At 37.0% G+C, this 22,456-nt stretch overlaps 2 protein-coding genes, 1 non-coding gene and 2 pseudogenes across 3 annotated transcripts; 2 read left to right on the top strand and 3 right to left on the bottom strand.

Moving 5' to 3' along the window:
* Positions 1–9,114: 9,114 nt before the first annotated feature.
* On the bottom strand, positions 9,115–9,708 carry LOC123099472 (30S ribosomal protein S18, chloroplastic-like). Its single transcript, XM_044521620.1, has one exon. It carries the CDS (start codon positions 9,704–9,706, stop codon positions 9,194–9,196), a length of 513 nt encoding a protein of 170 aa, XP_044377555.1. The 5' UTR covers positions 9,707–9,708; the 3' UTR covers positions 9,115–9,193.
* Positions 9,709–11,077: 1,369 nt separating this feature from the next.
* On the top strand, positions 11,078–11,151 carry TRNAP-UGG (transfer RNA proline (anticodon UGG)). Its single transcript has one exon. It is a non-coding gene; the product is annotated as a tRNA-Pro (tRNA).
* A 3,763-nt stretch (positions 11,152–14,914) lies between these two features.
* LOC123099471 (photosystem I P700 chlorophyll a apoprotein A2-like) lies at positions 14,915–17,386 on the top strand (annotated as a pseudogene).
* An 847-nt stretch (positions 17,387–18,233) lies between these two features.
* Positions 18,234–19,759, bottom strand: LOC123099468 (ATP synthase subunit alpha, chloroplastic-like; annotated as a pseudogene).
* Positions 19,705–21,308, bottom strand: LOC123099470 (ATP synthase subunit b, chloroplastic). The gene is made up of 2 exons (XM_044521619.1): positions 21,052–21,308; positions 19,705–20,236 (listed from the first exon to the last, which is right to left on the bottom strand). The coding sequence occupies exons 1-2, from the start codon at positions 21,200–21,202 to the stop codon at positions 19,836–19,838; spliced, it is 552 nt and encodes a 183-aa protein (XP_044377554.1). The 5' UTR covers positions 21,203–21,308; the 3' UTR covers positions 19,705–19,835.
* Between the last annotated feature and the right edge of the window lie 1,148 nt (positions 21,309–22,456).

Genomic DNA, 22,456 nt, shown 5'->3' with positions numbered 1-22,456 from the left:
TTGTATGCGCGATGTAACACCTATGCCGCATAATGGATGTCGACCGCCTAAAAAGAGACGTCTGTAAAAGAATTAACCCACTTTCAACTTTCATTTCAAGAGAAATAAACGATTCAATGATAAAATAATAATACTAGTCTATTGTGGTTCACTCAAACACTACAGTGGAAGTGTGTTGAATCAAGAGTAGATAGTAAGCGCCTTTATTATGGTCGTTTCATTCTATCCCTGCTTAGAAAAGGTCAAGCGGACACTGTCGGTATTGCCTTGCGAAGAGCTTTACTTGGAGAAATAGAAGGAACATGTATCACACGTGCAAAATTTGGGAGCGTGCCACACGAGTATTCTACAATAGCAGGTATTGAAGAATCCGTACAAGAAATTTTACTAAATTTGAAAGAAATTGTATTGAGAAGTAATCTCTATGGAGTTAGAGGCGCATCCATTTGCGTCAAAGGTCCTAGATACATAACTGCTCAAGACATCATCTTACCGCCTTCCGTAGAAATCGTTGATACGGCACAACCTATAGCTAACTTGACAGAACCCATTGATTTCTGTATTGATTTGCAGATCAAGAGAGATCGTGGATATCAGACATAACTCAGAAAGACCTATCAAGATGGAAGTTATCCTATAGATGTTGTATCCATGCCTGTTCGAAATGTGAATTATAGTATTTTTTCTTGTGGGAATGGAAATGAAAAACACGAGATACTTTTTCTAGAAATATGTACTAATGGAAGTTTAAACCCTAAGGAAGCACTTTATGAGGCTTCTCGTAATTTGATTGATTCATTTCTTCCTTTTCTACACGCAGAGGAAGAGGGCGCTAGTTTCGAAGAAAATAAAAACAGGTTTACTCCACCCCTTTTTACTTTTCTAAAAAGATTAACTAATCTAAAGAAAAACAAAAAAGGAATTCAATTGAATTGTATTTTTATTGATCAATTAGAATTGACTTCTAGAACGTATAATTGTCTAAAAAGGGCCAATATACATACACTATTGGACCTTTTGAGTAAGACTGAAGAAGATCTTCTGAGAATTGACAGTTTTCGTATGGAAGATAGAAAGCATCTATGGGACACTCTAGAGAAGCATCTCCCAATTGATTTACTTAAGAATAAACTCTCGTTTTAAATCCATTGCAATTTTTCTTCTTATTTTTTGAGTTAGAATAAAAAGAAAACAATTTATCATCTTTGGTACAATCTATATTTTCGCGAAATGGATCATAATAAAATGGATTTTAGGTATCTAGGGAAGATTCACTTGGAAGTAACTATTTCCTAGATACCTATGGTACTTCACGGTTGAATGAATCAAAAAATATCTAAGAAAGACCTAAAGTTAATGATTTATCAATGGGTAATGTTGCTCCAATACCTAACCAAAGAGCTACTACAGTACCGATTAAAAAACGGTCATAGCTACTAGGCGGCGAAATGGATTTTGGAATTTATTGACATTCTCTAGAAAAGGTATTGTTAATAAGCCTGTTGGCACAGAAACGATTAAAAGAATGCCCAATAACTTATTGGGTACCGTACGGAGTATTTGAAACACGGGAAAGAAGTACCACTCGGGTAATATTTCCAGAGGAGTTGCAAACGGATCTGCGGGTTCACCAATCATTGATGGCTCGAGAACCGCTAAACCTACATTACATGCAATAGTACCTAGAATTACTACTGGAAAAATATATAAAAGATCGTTGGGCCATGCGGGTTCCCATAATAATTGTGTCCCATCCCTTTAGCTAATTTAGCTCTTAATACATGATCATTTAAGTCTGGTTTCTTTGTTATTGGGATAGGTGAACTCTTTAGGATCCATCCCCCAAAGGAACCGGACATGAGAAGTTATCATCATCCGGCTCGAGCAAGAGTGAAAGAAATAAGACCGCGGAAGATCCTTAATAGAATTAAGGTTTATAATGACTCAATGACTCTAGGCAAGAAAAGATTTATCAGATTCTCTTTTCCGAAGTTGCACCTACAACTACTCATTGAAAATAATCCTATTCTTATGGGTAAATGCTCAATATCCAAGTGGGCCTACAAATTTGATCATGATCAATTGCTTTGTGGATTGTCTCATGTCTCTTGATTAGTTGGTATTTATCCCCTCAATATCGCAAGTTTCTTACCTCCAAACAAAATATTTACTTATTACTAATAAAAAATCAAAAAGTTTAGCCTACATTCTTCTTAGATTCCTTCTTTTACTCCGATAGTATTGCGGATCACAATCGATGCAAAGAAAATGAATGTATTTCCATACTATAATAAAAAGGTAAGTGTAATAAATAGAGAACTGGATCATGTCACATGACTTATTCCATTTCTACTCTATGGGATCTTACAGAGCCTGTTCATGGATGACATGGTTGCGGTATGATCATAGAAGATATTCTCGTCAAGTGAACCTGCCTATCCTTCCTAGGTAGGGGACTTACATGTTGATTGGATGCGGAGACACCTTTGGTTGTGAATTCTAATGTGGCAGATCCAATTCTTTATCTGCATGGACAAATCAATAATTCATGTCACACACTCCCACAATCTGCCTTTTTTCTTTCGTAAAATTAACTTCAACTATTTGTATTGTATAAAAATACTTTGGAGTTGAAGAGAAGTATCCAAATGACATGTGTTATTTTACAATAACCCATGCTTGTAGCAATGAAATACCAAAACCTACCCGATATGATATATGATAATTATAATTCTCTATGATATGCCTTCCCTATAAAGGACCCGAAATACCTTGCTTACGTATCATTGGAAAGTGCATTAACATAAATACGGCAGTAAGCAGAGGCAGTACAAAGGTATGTTAACTATAAAAACAAGTCAAAGTGGATTGGCCCACACTAGCACTTCCGCGTAATAACTCCACTAAAGGTGATCCTATTACCGGAATGGCGTCAGGTACATCTGTCACAATTTTGACTGCCCAATAGCCAATTTGATCCCAAGGCAAAGAATAACTAGTTACACCAAATGATGCAGTCAAAACAGCCAAAACCACACCTGTGACCCAAGTTAATTCATGGGGTTTTTTAAATCCCCCTTTGAGATACACACGAAGTACATGCAGGATCATCATTAAAACCATCATACTTGCTGACCATCGATGAACTGATCGGATTCACCAACCAAAGTTGGCCTCGGTCATTATTTATTGAACCGAGGAAAAAGCCTCTGTAACGGTTGGTCGGTGGTAAAAAGTCATAGCAAAACCGGTAGCGACTTGTACTAGAAAACAAGTGTAATTCCCCCTAAACAATAAAATGTGTTGACATGGGGAGGAACATATTTACTAGTTATATCATCTGCAATTGCCTGAATCTCAAGACGTTCCTCAAACCAATCATATACTTTGTTGAGATAGGTAACTAACCTGAGTCCCCCTCTAAGAGCCGTATATGAAAATTTCATCTCATATGGCTCAAGCAGAAACACAAAAAATTTCAACGAATATTAGAAAAAAGGTTCAAAACTTCATCAGCCACTAAATTGGGTCAATTTGCCTTGAAGATATCAAATAAGAAAAATCCAGAATATCTTCTTTGTGATGATAATGCCAAAAAATCTCAAGTTGGCGCGTCTTTCTTTCTTCCTTTCCCTTATGTTGGTCATTAGAGGCTTCTTGACTTTTCTCTTCCCTATAAAGGATTTGTTTTTTTATGCGTAATATAGAAATTATCTTGTTGAGATCCTATGAATCAGTTCAATTAAAACCTTAGATTCATACTAGGGCCACGATGATTTAGTTTCAAGCTAAACAAAAGGCAAGGGTTCTTCGAATAAGAACCGCTTGATAATCATTTATTGAATCAGTGTAATGAATCGACAAAATCGAGAGAAAAAAAGTTGTTTTTTGGGCAAACAAAATTAGAAGGAAGAAAATTTCTTTTTATTTTTATTGAAGAACTACTTGAATTTTTCAGTCTGGTTGCAAGGTCTTAATAGTGAGTATGAATCATAGTTCCATTTTTTTGATCCACTCTATCTATTTCGTGTTCCAGATACTAGAATAAATAATATCTGACGAATTAGAATCATCTTGATAGTGATAACATGCCCTTTCTATGTATTATCAATAGGATCAATTCTAACAAGTCACACACTCATATTCCAGAGATACCGAAACAAAAATATTCCACGGTCGAACTACCATAATATCTAGAAATGTAGATCTTAAACTAGAAATGCTTTTTTGGATGGAAAAACTCTGACTTCCTAGTTTTAGTTAGTAGAAACCTAATTGGTTAAAATTCCATCCAGTAAAACGGAAGAATTATAAATATCTAAAATGATAGATAGGAATATAGCGAATAAAGGCATTGCGATCCCCATAAAAGGAGAAGTCCCCCAACCCAGGGCCACTTTCCCATATTCCGAATTCAAGGGTTTCAGTAAACTACCTGCACCAGTTCGTTTTGGGCTAGGTTTAGAACTATCTTCAACGGTTTGTGTAGCCATAAATTCTATTTAATCATTGGTGTTGACTTTGTATACTATTCCGTTGTAGTTGTAAATACCCGATATTTTCGTAGATCCATTGTAATCTTGAAATTCTATAAAAATGGAAACAGGAACTTTAGTCGCCATCTCCATATATGGTTTACTTGTAAGCTTTACTGGGTATGCCTTATATACCGCATTTGGGCAACCCTCTCAACAATTAAGAGATCCATTCGAAGAACACGGAGACTAATTTAAGTAAGAAGTCTCCCAGATAGGGGGACTTCTTACTTAAATGAAATTATTTTATTCTTTTAGTTGGAGTTGGTGGAACCTTAGGTGGTTCTCGGAAGAAGATAGCGAAAAAAATATCCCTAAAGTCGAAACTAAAAGGAACGTATAAACCAATGCTTCCATAGATTCGATCCTCGTTTATTTACAATTATAACTTCCACACCTATTCATTTGTCATTTGGGATAATTTCCCATATAAAAAAGAAAAAGAGTCAAAGAAAGGATGGGAGATGTTTCCCATGTCAAATTAAAAAAGAGAGGTGAAAGATACTATAACAATGTGTATCAGACTGCCTGTTTCCTTGTAGTTGGATCTCCCACTTTTTGGAAAGTTCCAAATTCAACTTGAGCATCCAAATCTGGATCAATACCAGCAAAAACTTCTCGGAACAATGTTCTAGCGCCATGCCAAATGTGTCCGAATAAGAAGAGCAAAGCAAAGGTAGCATGACCAAAAGTGAACCAACCCCTTGGACTGCTGCTAAAAACACCCACAGATTTCAAAGCAGCACGGTCTAATTCAAAAATTTACCCTAATTGAGACCGCCTCACATATTTTTTTACAGTAGCAGGATCAGAATAACTTACTCCATTAAGTTCGCCACCATAGAACTCCACCGTTACACCTACTTGTTCAACACTATATTTGGATTCTGCTCTTCTAAAAGGAACGTCTGCTCTAACAATTCCCTCCTCATCTACTAAAACAACCGGAAATGTTTCAAAAAAAGTAGGCATACGGCCTACAAAAAGCTAACGTCCTTCTTTATCTCTAAAGACGGGATGTCCTAACCATTCAACAGCTATTCCATCCCCATTGTCGATTGAACCTGCTCTGAATAATCCCCCTTTTGCCGGATTATTACCAGTATAATCATAAAAGGCTAATTTTTCGGCAATTTTAGACCAAGCTTCTGATAAACTAAGATTTTCGGCTAAACCATTGCTAACTCTTCAATATATTTCTTGCTGAAAGTATCCCTGATCCCACTGATAACGAGTAGGCCCAAATAATTCGATTGGAGTCGTTGCTGACCCATACCACATAGTTCCAGCAACTACGAAAGCTGCAAAAAAAACAGCAGCGATACTACTGGAAAGTACAGTTTCAATATTGCCCATACATAATCCTTTATATAAACGTTGAGGCAGACGGACACTAAGATGGAATAAGCCCGCTAATATACCCAATGTACCCGCAGCAATATGATGAGAAGCTATCCCCCCGGAACAAAAGGATCAAAACCTTCTGCACCCCACGCTAGATTTACAGCTTGTACTTTTCCAGTTAGTCCATAAGGATCGGATACCCATATCCCAGGACCATACAAACCCATTACATGAAATGCCTCAAAGCCAAAGCAAGCCACCCCTGCAAGAAATAAATGAATTCCAAAGATCTTGGGCAAATCCAAAGAGGGTTTTCCCGTGCGCTCATCAGAGAATATTTCTAGGTCCCAATATACCCAATGCCAGATCGCTGCCAAGAAACACAAGCCAGAAAACACAATATGCGTACCTGCCACACCTTCATAACTCCAAATACCCGGATTTGTTACAGTTCCTCCTGAAATACACCAACCACCCCACGAATCCGTTATTCCTAAACGAGTCATGAAGGGAATTACGAACATACCTTGTCTCCACACTGGATCCAGAACAGGATCAGAAGGATCAAAAACTGCTAATTCGTATAAAGCCATTGAGCCAGCCCAACCAGAAACTAGAGTTGTGTGCATTATATGCACCGCAAGCAATCGACTCGGATCATTCAATACGATAGTATGAACACGATACCAAGGCAAACCCATGGAAATACCCCTTTAGCAAAGAAAAATAGACATGATGTCGCTTTATTTTATCGCATTGAAAAAGACTATCCATATCCTATGTACCTAACCCTTCTAGGGGATTCTGTGTCAGAAAGCGCGAATATTTATTTCATTCCTTTAAAAATAAGAAGCCAATTATGTTCATAAGAAGAAAGAGAAGCAGATCTATTCTATACTCGATAAGTGCCAATATGCAATGGGTAACTTGGCCAATTTGGAAAAAATGAAGAATAGATCGCTACCCCTATTTGTTTAGCATTCGAATCACCCATTCCTTTTTCTTTATTCAGTCTGTCTTACATTCCTTATATGTATAACCTTTCAATCTACGTATTAATATAATCTATAGTATTCATATAGAATAAGAATAAAAATTAAGACAATAAACTATAGATTCTTTCTTTCTGTTCCATTCTTACGTTTCCATATTAAAGTGTGGTTTTCTTACTTAAATTTAATAGTATTAATCTAATATGCCCATTGGTGTTCCAAAAGTACCTCACCGGATTCCTGGAGATGAAGAAGCGACTTGGGTTGACTTATACAATGTTATGTATGAGAAAGGACACTTTTTTTAGGTCAAGAGATTCGTTGCGAGATCACGAATCATATTACAGGTCTCATGGTATATCTGAGTATAGAAGATGGAATTAGTGATATTTTTTGTTTATAAACTCCCGGGCGGGTGGCTAATCTCAGGAATGGCTATTTTTGATACGATGCAAGCGGTGACACCGGATATGTATATACAATATGCCTCGGAATAGCCGCCTCCATGGCGTCCTTCATTATGCTTGGAGGAGAACCCACCAAGCATATAGCATTCTCTAACACGAGGATTATGCTTCACCAACCTGGTAATGCTTATTATCGGGCAAGGACACCAGAATTTTTACTAGAAGTACAAGAGTTACACAAAGTTCGCGAAATGATCACAAGGGTTTATGCAGTAAGAACAGGCAAGCCTTTTTGGGTTGTATCCGAAGACATGGAAAGGGATGTTTTTATGTCAGCAGACGAAGCCAAAACTTATGGACTTGTCTATATCGGAGGGGATGAAATGATTGACAAGCACTGTGATACTGATCTAGTGTGGTTTCCAGAAATGTTTAAGGATTGGTAGTGTCCGGATTTCTTGTAAAGTTATTTCACAGCTAAATTCGTGTGTTCCTCGATTTAATAGAAAATAGAAAGAACTCATGATGAGCAATCATCAGGTTAAGATGGATCTAAACAATTCCATTTTTTTCTATATACATACAACATGCCGACGGTTAAACAACTTATTAGAAACGCAAGACAGCCAATACGAAATGCTCAAAAAATGGCCGCGCTTAAAGGATGCCCTCAACGTCGAGGAACATGTGCTAGGGTGTATGTGCGACTCGTTTAGATCATTACTTAAAAAAAATAAAAAAAATTGAAGTATCCATGATTAGTACCAATGAATAGGATATAGCTTGTCTATCCTAGATTTCTATGGTATATGGAATTTATGGTTTCCTTTGGTGCAAATCCAATTATCTAAATTGGAAATAAGAAGCAATTCTCCCATTGGTAGCAAATGGTTATCCATTAAGTGGAAGAAATAGTAATAAAAAGAAAAAGGCTTATGCTCCTTTATCTTAAAAGAACGGACTAACAGGGTCAGCTACTCAGCCAACTTTCATAATTAAATACCGTCACTGTATGGATAACTCTTATTGTGAAAAGAGCTATTTACTCTATAATGGATAGGAAGAGCCAAAGAATGTGGACTATACAAGTTCGCAATACCTTTTGATGAAAGAAAGGGGTCCGGTGTATACAGAGGGCCTCACCGTTTAAAAGGGAACCATGGAAACGACGGAACCCACTATTTTTTCTAGTATTATTAGAATGAATTTGTTATTTTGTATAGAAATAACTGAACGGAGTGGAATAAAAAATCATGGTTGGGGAGGTTACTATAGCAAAAGCCATTGGAATTAATATTTTACATATCGGAATAATTAGTTTTGTTATTAATGAGAAAAAGGGTGGCTAAAAGAAGAGAAATAATTAGTTATTCATTAAGGTTAATTTGATTCAATGACCAGAGTTCCGCGAGGATATATAGCCTGGAGACGACAAACAAAAATGCGTTGATTTGCCTCAAACTTTAGAGGGGCTCATTTAAGACTTAATCGAATGATTACCCAAGAGGTAAAAAGAGCTTTTGTTTCCTCTCATCGAGATAGAGGTAGGCAAAAGAGGGATTTTCGTCATTTGTGGATCACTCAGATAAATGCAGCTACGCGGGTATATAAAGTATTTGATAGTTATAGTAAATTAATACACAACATGTACAAGAAGAAATTGATTCTTAATCGTAAAATGTTTGCACAAGTAGCTGTATCAAATCCAAATAATCTTTACACGATTTCCAATAAAATAAAGATCATCAATTAAAGGTATAAATAAAGTAATATACTGGAATAATAAAAGATGAATTCCCGGAGAGGGAACTCCGGGAAGATACAATAAATTAAGATTAAGTGGTAGGAATCAACGAGTTGGATTACTTTCTTTATAATATATATAGGTCTGGCCCTTTCGAATTTGAATAAAACATCAACAATCGGAACTTAAGTTCCGGTTGTTGTTTCTTAAATTTTGGTTGTTGTTTCTTAAGTTTCGATTGGAATTGTACTTTTGCGTTAATTGAGGAATATGTCTATTTTTTCTGGGTCTAGAACCTGTAATTATTGAAATTGACTGGGCTTGAAATTGCTTTTCGCTCTCATAGTTACGAAACGGTAAGAAAGATAAAATACGAGCATGTTTTATAGCAAGAGTAATTAATCGTTGTTGCTTCAAGGTTAATCTATTTATTTGTCTCGATAATATTTTTCCTTGTTCACTAATAAATCTATTAATTAAACTCATGTTTCTATAATCAATTCGATCTCCTGGGCCAATCCGGGGACGCCTACGAAAAGGTTGTTTAGATTTACGAAAAGGTTGCTTGAATTTACGAAAAGTTTGCTTGGATTTACGAAAGGGTTGCTTGGATTTATTAAAAGTTTGCTTGGATTTACTAAAGGGTTGCCTAGGTTTAAGAAAAGGTTGTTTAGATGTATACATGATTTATTCATTATTTAAAATTTGAAAATTCACTTCTTTATTTTATTAATTTAGGCCAGAAGTAGTTTTTCTTTGATCCATATCTTATTTGATTCATATTATAGTATATGAATACCCTTTATACATATGAAATAATATCTACCGGAAATCAAATGAGTTGATTTGTATTTTCTATTCTATACTATGTTCTCTTTATATATTAAATATGAACTTCTTACTTGTTCTGTTGTTTGGAAAGATCGAACACACGATGTTCCTATTTCTTTATTTCGTGATGAGTCGTATGCTTGCGACAATAACGACAAATGTTTTTGAATTCTAATTGTCCGGGTGTATTGTGGCGATTCTTTTGAGTACTATATCTAGAAATCCCTGTCGGTTCCTCATTGGCACCTTTTCGAACACAACTGATGCATTCCAAAATAACTCTGATTCTAACATCTTTTCCCTGGGCCATGAACCTCCTTTTCTTTTTGGATTGACTTAACTTAATTCTTCTACTTATTCTTTTATTCTTCTATTTTGAATCCGAAGAAGAAGAATAAAATTCATTAGAATAATTTTTTTATTCTTAAATTAAGTAATAAAAAATAGAGAAATAATTAAAGAATACAATCCTTGTCGAATTAGCAAAGATTTTGGTTCGAAATCCTTTCATTTAATTAGCCAGCCACGCCTTTTCTATGCTCTGATTTCTGAGGCCTTATTTAGCTTGGGTACCCCTTTAAATTGAATTTCTATAAAAAAATGGGGTTTACCAAATTTTTAATGACTCCGAGGTTCAACCCAATCCATCTTTTCTTTCTTTTTCCTTCTGATACTAAAAAAAGATTGACAAGGATCAAATTTTGTCATATCACGAAGAAATCTATCCCTCCCATAGCAATAACTAGAATTAAAAAAAGGGAATGACAAAGCATCTGGGAATAAACGATTAATTTCTATCAATAAACCTGCTAAAGCACCAAACCATAGAGTACTTAGCACGGGTGCTACAGAGAGATATGTTTTTATATCCCGCATTGAAAATCCTCCTTCCTTGTTGGAATACATATATGATCATAAACTCTTGCCCAAGATTGTTATGCTATATATAAAATGAACCATATCAACGAAATTTTCCTATCCCTGAAAAAGAAAAAGATGACTCCTTCTTCCTATATTTTACCAAGGAAAAGTAATCCTTCTTTTATAGGCGAAATTATATTGGATTTTATATGTATATAATTCCTTAATTATATGAGACCAAAAAGAAGAAATGACACGAGGGTTCTATATATAGATAGAGAAAGAAAGAAGAAGAAAATTATGATGTGGAAAAGAAGACAAGAATTGTGTACAATGGCATTGTACAATAATTTAATTTGGAAAAGGGATGTAGCGCAGCTTGGTAGCGCGTTTGTTTTGGGTACAAAATGTCACAGGTTCAAATCCTGTCATCCCTACCTATTACTTCTTTCTTCTATATAGGCAGTAGCGACGAGATCAATTAAAGTAAAGTGGGTATAACTTGAATTTGTGGAAACTATACGTACGTGAGATACATTAGGAATAGAAAAAAAATCTTTTTGAATGAATGAAAGCGCTCTTAGTTCAGTTCGGTAGAACGGGGGTCTCCAAAACCCGATGTCGTAGGTTAAAATCCTATAGAGCGTGATTCCATCTATTTTATGTAGAAGCAGAGTAAAATAACTTAACAAAATTGAATTGTAACTCCAATTTCAATTTGACCTCCTCTCTAGTCTGGAGGAGGTCAATCAAAAAAACTGCTTACTTATCCCATGATATGGGGCAAAATTTAGGAATCCGCTTATGTAATAGAGCCGATCCACTAAGGGATTAAGCAGCGGTGTAGTATCAGATCCCAAAGATACTAAGTTAATTTTTCTTTCTTATGGAAAAAAGTCTTTTTCAAGGATTCTATAGAGATTTCATATATGAAACCGGGATAGTTACCTTTCAGAAAATTTGAACGAAGGCTCTATATCTATCTATGCTTCATTCTTCTGAAGGTGGGAAAAAAGATCAAACTGAATATTGATAAAAATTAGGGTTTGAAACTTAGGTAATTAATTTCTTCTGCTTAACCCAAGAACAAATTGGATCGATTTTTGATAAATCGAATTCAGTTAAGATAGGGGAAATTCAGATAGCAATTTCTGAGCCGTATGAGGTAGGAAACTTTCAAGTATGGTTCTTAGGGAAGGAAATTCCTATTCGGACCGAGGAGAACAGGCCATTCTACAGGGTGATTCAGAAATTGCGAAAGCTTGGTTTGATCAAGCTGCTGAATATTGGAAACAAGCTATAGCGCTTACTCCAGGAAATTATATTGAAGCATAGAACTGGTTGAAGATTACGAAGCGCTTTGAATTTGAAGAAGACCATGCTCCTTCTTTTTCATAAAATGGGTGGTTTGGTTTTTGATCCATTAATCAAATAAATTAGTTCGTAAGATCGAATCAAGAATTTCATTATATCCATTTCTTATACCTTCTATTTTATATGATATTTCATAAGAATAAACCATAGGGATAGGGTCTAGAATAGAAGTAATAAAGTGAATAAAAAGCGGGGGCAATCTAAATATTGCTAACATATTAGGACCATCTTATTAATAATTCTAATGAGTTATCTTGGAATTTAGAATCAAATAAAAAACCCTATATTATGCTCAAGGAAAGTAGATATAGATAGGAGCTTATGCCCTCAAAAAAATACACTAGTTTCTTAAATTAAAAATAAAAAAGATTTTTTTCTTACGTCGAGAAATATTTGTTTTTCAAGATAAACAATGTCCGTTAGGCACCTAATCTTTATGTCATAATAGACCCGAACACTTGCCTCAAATTGACTTCAATATATAATTGCTCCAGTGAATAACTAAAAAAAATAGAAGGATGGTAGATAGTAAAGAAAAGAACTAATCACAATATCTATTGTTCAAAATCTATCTTTCAAAATATATATCTTTCAAAGATTCACTAAAAAGACAGTTGGTGGGTCTCTTTGTATGTCTTGTCCGGAAAGAGGAGGACTTAATGATTATTCGTTCGCCGGAACCAGAAGTAAAAATTGTTGTGGATAGGGATCCTGTAAAAACAACTTTTGAGGAATGGGCCAGACCCGGCCATTTCTCAAGAACACTAGCTAAGGGCCCTGATACTACCACTTGGATCTGGAACCTACATGCTGATGCTCACGATTTCGATAGTCATACTAGTGATTTGGAGGAGATTTCTCGAAAAGTCTTTAGTGCTCATTTCGGGGAACTTTCCATTATCTTTCTTTGGTTGAGTCTCATGTACTTTCATGGCGCCCGTTTTTCCAATTATGAAGCATGGCTAAGTGATCCTACTCACATTGGACCCAGTGCTCAGGTAGTTTGGCCTATAGTAGGGCAAGAAATATTGAATGGTGATGTAGGCGGGGGTTTCCGAGGAATCCAAATAACCTCTGGTTTTTTCAGCTTTGGCGAGCATCTGGAATAACTAGTGAATTACAATTCTATTGTACTGCAATTGGTGCATTGATTTTTGCAGCGTTAATGCTTTTTGCTAGTTGGTTCCATTATCACAACGCCGCTCCCAAATTGGCCTGGTTGCAAGATGTAGAATCCATGTTGAATCACCACTTAGCGGGATTATTAGGACTTGGGTCTCTTTCTTGGGCGGGGCACCAAATTCATGTATCTTTACCAATTAACCAATTTCTTGACGCTGGGGTGGATCCTAAAGAGATACCACTTCCTCATGAATTTATCTTGAATCGGGACATTTTGGCTCAACTTTATCCTAGTTTTGCTGAAGGAGCAACCCCTTTTTCACTTTAAATTGGTCCAAATACGCAGAATTTCTGACTTTTCGTGAAGGACTAGATCCAGTAACCGGTGGTCTCTGGCTGACCGATATTGCGCACCATCATTTAGCTATTGCTATTCTTTTCCTAATCGCAGGTCATATGTATAGGACCAATTGGGGTATTGGCCATGGACTTAAAGATATTTTGGAGGCTCACGAGGGCCCATTTACAGGACAAGGCCATAAGGTTCTTTATGAAATCTTAACAACGTCATGGCGTGCTCAGTTATCTCTTAACCTAGCTATGCTAGGCTCTACAACCATTGTTGTAGCTCATCATATGTATTCTCTGCCTCCCTATCCATACCTAGCTACTGACTATGGTACACAACTTTCCTTGTTCACACACCACATGTGGATTGGCGGATTTCTAATAGTCGGTGCTGCTGCACATGCAACAATTTTTATGGTAAGAGAGTATGATCCAACTACTCGATACAAATGATCTATTAGATTGCGTCCTTAGACACCGCGATGCAATCATATCCCACCTTAACTGGGTATGTATATTTCTAGGTTTTCACAGTTTTGGCTTGTACATTCATAATGATACCATGAGTGCTTTAGGCTGTCCACGAGATATGTTTTCGGATACTGCCATACAATTACAACCTATCTTTTCTCAATGGGTACAAAATATCCATGCTACTGCGCTTGGCGTAACAGCTCCTGGTGCAACAACAAGTACTAGCTTAACGTGGGGAGGTGGCGAGTTAGTAGCAGTAGGTGGCAAGGTGGCTTTGTTACCTATTCCATTAGGAACCGCAGATTTTTTAGTCCATCACATTCATGCATTTACCATACATGTGACTGTATTAATACTTTTGAAAGGTGTTTTATTTGCTCGGAGTTCCCGTTTGATACCCGATAAAGCAAATCTAGGTTTTCGCTTTCCTTGCGATGGGCCTGGCCGAGGGGGAACATGTCAAGTATCCGCCCGGGATCATGTTTTCTTAGGTTTATTCTGGATGTACAATGCAATTTTGGTAGTCATTTTCCATTTCAGTTGGAAAATGCGGTCGGATGTTTGGGGTACTATAAGTGATCAAGGGGTGGTAACTCATATTATAGGGGGAAACTTTGCACAGAGTTCCATTATGATTATTGGGTGGCTTCGAGATTTCTTGTGGGCACAGGCATCGCAAGTCATTCAGTCTTATGGTTCTTCATTATCTGCATATGGTCTTTTTTTTCTTAGGTGCTCATTTTGTCTGGGCCTTCAGTTTAATGTTTTTATTCAGCGGTCGTGGTTATTGGCAAGAACTCATTGAATCTATCGTTTGGGCTCATAACAAATTAAAAGTTGCTCCTGCTACTCAGCCTAGAGCCTTGAGCATTATACAAGGAGTAACCCATTACCTTCTGGGTGGAATTGCCACGACATGGGCATTCTTCTTAGCGAGAATTATTGCAGTAGGATAGTGGCTAGGAGGATTTGAAAGGCATTATGGAATTAAGATTTCCCAGGTTTAGCCAAGGCTTAGCTCAGGACCCCACTACTCGTCGTATTTTGTTTGGTATTGCTACCGCACATGATTTTGAAAGTCATGATGATATTACTGAAGAACGTCTTTATCAGAACATTTTTGCTTCTCACTTTGGGCAATTAGCAATAATCTTTCTATGGACGTCCGAAAATCTGTTTCATGTAGCTTGGCAAGGAAATTTTGAATCATGGATACAGGATCCTTTACACGTAAGACCTATTGCTCATGCGATTTGGGATCCTCATTTTGGTCAACCCGCTTTGGAAGCCTTTAATCAAGGAGGTGCTCCTGGTCCAATGAATATTGCTTATTCTGGAGTTTATCAGTGGTGGTATACAATAGGATTACGCACCAATGAGGATCTTTATACTGGAGCTCTTTTTCTATTATTTCTTTCTACGATGTCCTTAATAGCGGGTTGGTTACATCTACAACCCAAATGGAAACCAAGCCTTTCGTGGTTCAAAAACGCGGAATCTCGTCTCAATCATCATTTGTCAGGACTATTCGGGGTAAGTTCTTTGGCTTGGACAAGACATTTAGTTCATGTTGCTATTCCCGCATCCAGGGGGAGTACGTTCCATGGAATAATTTCTTAGATGTATTACCCTATCCCCAGGGGTTGGGACCCCTTTTGACGGGTCAATGGAATCTTTATGCCCAAAACCCTGATTTGAGTAATCATTTATTTGGTACTGCTCAAGGAGCGGGAACTTCCATTCTAACTCTTCTTGGGGGATTCCATCCACAAACACAAAGTTTATGGGTGACCGATATGGCTCACCATCATTTAGCTATTGCAATTATTTTTCTCATTGCCAGTCACATGTATCGAACTAACTTCGGAATTGGGCACAGTATTAAAGATCTTTTAGAAGAGCATACTCCTCCGGGGGGTCGATTAGGGCGTGGGCATAAGGGCCTTTATGACACAATAAACAATTCAATTCATTTTCAGTTAGGTCTTTCTCTAGCTTCTTTAGGGTAGGTCAACATATGTACTCTTTACCTCCTTATGCATTGATAGCACAAGACTTTACTACTCAAGCTGCTTTATATACTCATCATCAATATATTGCAGGGTTCATCATGACAGGGGCTTTTTCTCATGAAGCTATTTTTTCATTAGGGATTACAATCCGGAACAGAATGAGGATAATGTATTGGTAAGAATGTTAGACCATAAAGAAGCTATCATATCTCATTTAAGTTGGGCTAGCCTCTTTCTAGGATTCCATACCTTGGGCCTTTATGTTCATAACGACGTCATGCTTGCTTTTGGTACTCCAGAAAAGCAAATCTTGATTGAACCTATGTTTGCCCAATGGATACAATCTGCTCATGGCAAGACGAGATATACTCTTATCTTCAACGAATGGCCCCTCTTTCAATGCGGGTCAAAGCTTATGGTTGCCCGGATGGTTGAATGCTGTTAATGAGAATAGTAATTCTCTTTTCTTAACAATAGTACCTGGGGATTTCTTGGTTCATCATGCTATTGCTCTAGGTTTGCATACAACTACATTGATTTTAGTAAAGGGCGCTTTAGATGCATGCGGTTCCAAATTAATGCCAGATAAAAAGGATTTTGGATATAGTTTTCCTTGTGACGGCCCAGGGCGCGGCGGTACTTGTGATATTTCTGCTTGGGACGCATTTTATTTGGCAGTTTTCTGGATGTTAAATACCATTGGGTGGGTTACTTTTTATTGGCATTGGAAACATATCACATTATGGCAGGGCAATGTTTCAAAATTTAATGAATTCTCCACTTATTTGATGGGATGGTTAAGAGATTACCTATGGTTAAACTCTTCACAACTTATCAATGGATATAATCCTTTTGGGATGAATAGTTTATCGGTATGGGCGTGGATGTTCTTATTTGGACATCTTGTTTGGGCTACTGGATTTATGTTCTTAATTTCCTGGCGGGGGTATTGGCAGGAATTAATTGAGACTTTAGCATGGGCTCATGAACGCACACCTTTAGCTAATTTAATTCGCTGTAGAGATAAGCTTGTGGCTCTTTCCATTATGCAAGCAAGATTGGTTGGATTAGCTCACTTTTCCGTGGGTTATATATTCACTTATGCAGCTTTCTTGATTCCCTCAACATCAGGCAAGTTTGGTTAATTTAGTTTGTTTTTTTGTACTATATCAGCACCTAGTTCATTACTCTTGATAGAGAGGGAGGATCTGCCTTTTTAGATCCCTTTTTCTATTTATTTTTCCATCTAGGATTAGAACCGTATACTTGGTAATAATAGCAATGACACATTATGGCAAAAAAAAGTTTGATTCAGAGGGAGAAGAAGCGGCAGAAATTAGAACGGAAATATCATTTGATTCATCAATCTTTAAAAAAAGATAATAAGCAAAGTTTCTCCCTTGAGTTTGAGTGAAAAAGGAAAACGCGAGAAAAATTGCAATCCCTACCGCGTAATAGTGCACCTACACGCCTTCATCGACGTTGGTTTTTGACCGAAGACCTAGAGCTAACTATCGACATTTTGGGCTATCCGGACACGTACTTCGAGAAATGGTTTATGAATGTTTGTTACCGGGTGCAACAAGATCCAGTTGGTAAGGATAAAATACCCTTTCGTATTTGTATGGATTTCTGGAATTGATAATCATAGAGGAGCCCTCTTTACCATTCTGTATAAATGGACTATTCTATTTGTATAGATATTGGTAGAGGGGTGTATCCAACCCTCTTTTATCCACTAGTTACCCCTCTTTAGTTTAAGAGCATAGAGCAGTTTGGTAGCTCTAAGGCTCATAACCTTGGGGTTGCGGGTTCGATTCCCACTACCGGCTCCATACTCCTTCTTTATGATATATGCATGATATAATATATACATCATGCATTTGTATCTGGATTTTTTTATTTCCTAAAAGAGTTTTGGTCTAACAGTTTTTTCTTGGAAGAAGCAAAAAATAAAAGAAAGAATAAAATATGAAAGAAAGGCGTCCATTGTCTAATGGATAGGACAAAGGTCTTCTAAACCTTTGGTATAGGTTCAAATTCTATTGGACGCAATCTTATTTCTATCTATTCTTTAAATAACTATACAAAACTAAAAACAAAGAAAACTTCTTTGCAAGATTCAAATGAAAAAGCTTTCTCAATGATTCCTATTCTACTAACAAGAGTAGACATGCAAAATTTATTTGTTACTGAAGAGAAAACCGTTCTAGCTGTTCCTGAATAGTTTCCTTCAAAAAGATTTCTGCTTGCTCGGTGAATGTCTTGCTAGTAGATATAATTTCTTGGAATTGAGGTTTAGTATCTTTTAGATGTTTACGTAACTCATCCAGAAATTTATTTACCTGTTCAATTTCTAACGAATCAAGATATCCTCTTGTTCCGGTATAAATAGTAGCTATCTGCTCTTCCACTGGGAGAGGATTTGCCTGGGATTGTTTAAGCAATTCCCTTAATCGTCGACCCCTTGCCAATTGATTCTGACTTGTTTTATCGAGAGCAGAGGCGAATTGTGCAAAGGCTTGTAACTCTGCGAATTGCGCTAGTTCCAATTTTGATTTGCCAGCTACTTGTTTCATGGCTTTAATTTGAGCCGCGGATCCTACTCCGGAAACAGAAATACCCACATTAATAGCGGGTCGAATTCCGGCATTGAATAGATCCACATATAAGAATATTTGTCCATATGTAATGGAGATTACATTAGTAGGAATATAGGCGGAAACGTCGCTAGATTGAGTCTCAACTATTGGTAAAGCGGTCATACTTCCTTCGCCTAAAAGAGAATTTAATTTAGCGGCTCTTTCTAAAAGGCGTGAATGCAAATAAAATGATCCCCTGGATCAGCCTCACGGTCGGGAGGTCTTCTTAATAGAAGGGACATTTGGCGATAAGCTTGTGCCTGTTTGGAGAGATCATCATAAATTATTAAAGTATGTCGTTCGCGGTACATAAAATACTCAGCCAGGGCTGCTCCCGTGTAAGGAGCGAGGTATTGTAATGTAGCAGGTTAATCCGCCTTTTCAGCTACCACAATAGTGTATTCCATGGCCCCCTCCTCATGGAAAGGAGTTACTACTTGAACTATGGAGGATGCTCTTTGACCGATAGCTACATAAACACAGATTACACCTTGCCCTTTTTGATTGAGAATTGTATCTGTGGCTACTGCTGTTTTGCCAGTCTATCTGTCCCCAATAATTAACTCTCGCTGACCGCGCCCTATAGGGTTCATCGAATCGATAGCCATAAGCCCTGTTTGAAGAGGTTCGTATACAGAACGCCTGGAAATTATACCTGGAGCAGGAGATACAATTAAGAGCGATTCGGAAGCTATAATTTCGCCTTTCACGTCAATAGGTTTAGCCAGAGCATTTACAACACGACCCAAGTAAGCTTCACTCACGGGTATCTGAGCAATTCTTCCTGTTGCTTTTACAAAACTTCCCTCTTGTATCATCAACCCATCGCCCATTAATACAATCCCAACATTTTTGGATTCCAAATTCAAAGAAATACCCCTAGTACCTTCTGCAAATTCGACTAATTCACCTGATATTATTTCACCAAGACCTATAATACGAGCAATCCCATCGCCCACTTGAACTATGCGACCTATATTCTCAATCCCTACTTTCCTATTATATTCAATACGTTCACGGAGAATTTTATGAATTTCGTTGACTCGAAGGGTTGCCATTAGTGTTTCTTGACTCTTTTTTCGGAAGCAAGGGGAAAAATAATGCCTAAATTCTAAACGAAAGTAGAAGTTCAAGGCCTAATTAATTTAATTATCTCTTCCATTCTAGGGACCCGAGAATGCCAATATTAGCATGAATCGTACGGAAATGTAACTCGGTATTCAAACAACTATTCAGAGTTCCTAGACCTCCTTGTACGGCCTGTTGGAAAACCCGCTGTCGGACCTGATTCATTGCCCTTTGTTTTTCAAAATAAAGGGCTTCGTTTTTAGACTTTTCCAATTGTTCCAAACTAATAGAAGTAGCATTAATCAAATTTGCTTTTTCTCGTTCTATCTCAGAGTATCCATTCATTCGATACTCATCCGCTTCTAGTTCGACTTTATGTAATCGAATCCGAGATTTTTCGAGTTGCTCAATGGTCCCTCTACGCAATTCTTCTAAATTTCGAATAGTACCCAAGATCCTTTGTTTTCGATTATCTAATAAATCTTTTAATGAAAGTAGATTATTTTGTAAGTTTACAACTTTTATGATCTCTTCCCGAACCAAACATGAATCTTTCGATTCATTTGGCTCTCACGCTCCTTTTTTTCTATAGCTATTTCCATATCTTTTTTTAAGTAATGAGACTATTCTCTATCTTCTTTTTTATGTTTATATTTCAATATAGCGAAACCTATATAAGACTAGATAAATATTAAGAGGACTCTTTCGCCTAGATAAAAATATATCATGGTCAGCAAAGTTGTTTCTTTATTTTTATTTGCTCTCTAGTTAATAATTTGAATTTCATTAAGAAAAACTAACTAAATAATGGAAAATGAAAATAAATAGAATTATTTTTATTTTTTTCTTCAAATCCAAAAACTTGTCTCTTTTTTATACATAGGTCGTCGATTCGTCATTGGTTAAAAAAGGGCAGGGTGCCCCCTTTTTTCCTAGTAAATAGTTCAAACCATTTTATCGATATGAGTGTTCTATATCAGATAAATTTTACATTAGCTATTTCCCGTTAAAATTCGGTACTAATACTAATATAGTTGTAGAAAGAGTACCTCTTTTTGCCTGGACTTCAAGCAGTTTAGCTTTAATCGTGTTAATGGTCTCACATTCTTGGTTTATAGAGAATCAAAGTTGATTTACCAATGAGTCGCGAAATGCTATGGTTCTTCCATATGATTTCTGAATTTATTCAGAAGTAATTCGTCGAGATCCTGCACCCTTATCTTATTTATCCGAAAAATACTAAAAAATATTATAAAGTGCAGTCGGATAGATCCAATCTATTCTTAAAATAGACAACTCGCACACACTCCCTTTCCAAAAAAAATCAAAACACCAACCACTACAGTTAGATTTATTAGATTTGTTGCTAAAATATCGGTATGAAGCCTGAAACTGCCAACGGGTGGCCAGTGAGCTAAAAAAACAAAAGAATGGGTTACATTTTTCATATGCTCTCCTCTTATAGATAGGACGAACAAAGAACAAAGTTTTTCGATCACTTACTTCACTCGCCCTTTTTTGATCGTTTTTTAATGCAAATAGATTCAATCTAGTAATTTCTTTTAGATTAAGTCTTACGTCTTGTTTGACCGATGAAAGACTTCCTTTGTAGAAATATTCTGTTCCCAAAATTCCTAAAATAAAAGGAAAAAACTTTCCACTTTCCTAAACTAAGCATGGGAAATAAGAAGGTGAGCATATCTTCTAAATTAACAATACTCAACTCAGCCCTTCCTAGAATGGGGTATTATCTGTCCTGATAAATAGATAATTCTAGGAGTAATAAATAGGAGTAAATTAAATAAAGTATTGATATAATTGGAATTGCGGAAGCAAATACCAATTTACTAAAAAAATAAAAAAGTATCTAATCAAAATCGAAAGATTTTTTTTAAGATTAAACAAAACGGTTCGCAAATAAAAGCGCTAGTGCCACAACTAGTCCATAAATTATTAAAGCTTCCATAAAAGCTAGACTAAGCAATAAAGTACTTCGTATTTTACCTTCTGCTTCTGGCTCTCTCGCAATACCTTCTACAGCTTGTCCTGCAGCAGTACCTTGACCAACTCCAGGTCCAATAGAAGCAAGCCCTACGGCCAATCCAGCAGCAATAACAGAAGCAACAGCAATTAGTGGATTCATGGTGAGTAGTTCCTCTTGTCAAAAAAAAAGAAATGGTGAAGGATACAATCAACCAATAAATTCTTACTTCTAAGCTCTATTGGGGAGAAGTAAAGTAACTAAAAAGTAAAAATTGAAATCAAATTGAAAAGATAATGTGAATTGTACGAACTACATAGAAGGGAATTCCATATCCATCACTACTGGAATCAGCTAATTTGCCATCTGCCAGCTCTTTGCCGTCTGCTAGCTGACGGCAAAGAAACTCTTTGCCATCAGCTACCCAAAAGCAGAAGGCAAAGAAATGGCAGACGACAAAACAGGTCTTTGCCATCTGCGAGCTCTTTGCCGTCTGCTAGCAGACGGCAAAGAATCTTTGCCGTCCGCTGGCAGACGGCAAAGAGAGAGGTGGCCCCCACCCCCCGCCCGTTTGGAAAAAACTTAACGCCCCACCTCTTTGCCGTCTGGGCAAAGAGACATAAAGGCGGACGGCAAAGAGGCGCGGACAGCAAAGAGGAGAGTACCTAACGGAACCTACCCCCCCGCCAGTTACTCTCTCTTCTCTCCCTCTCTCCTCCCC

The sequence above is a fragment of the Triticum aestivum genome, chromosome 4D (genome assembly GCF_018294505.1).
Source record: "Triticum aestivum cultivar Chinese Spring chromosome 4D, IWGSC CS RefSeq v2.1, whole genome shotgun sequence".
Taxonomy (NCBI): Eukaryota; Viridiplantae; Streptophyta; class Magnoliopsida; order Poales; family Poaceae; genus Triticum; species Triticum aestivum.
The sequence above is the reverse complement of the archived record's forward strand: the minus strand, read 5'-3'. Positions and strand labels throughout refer to the sequence as shown.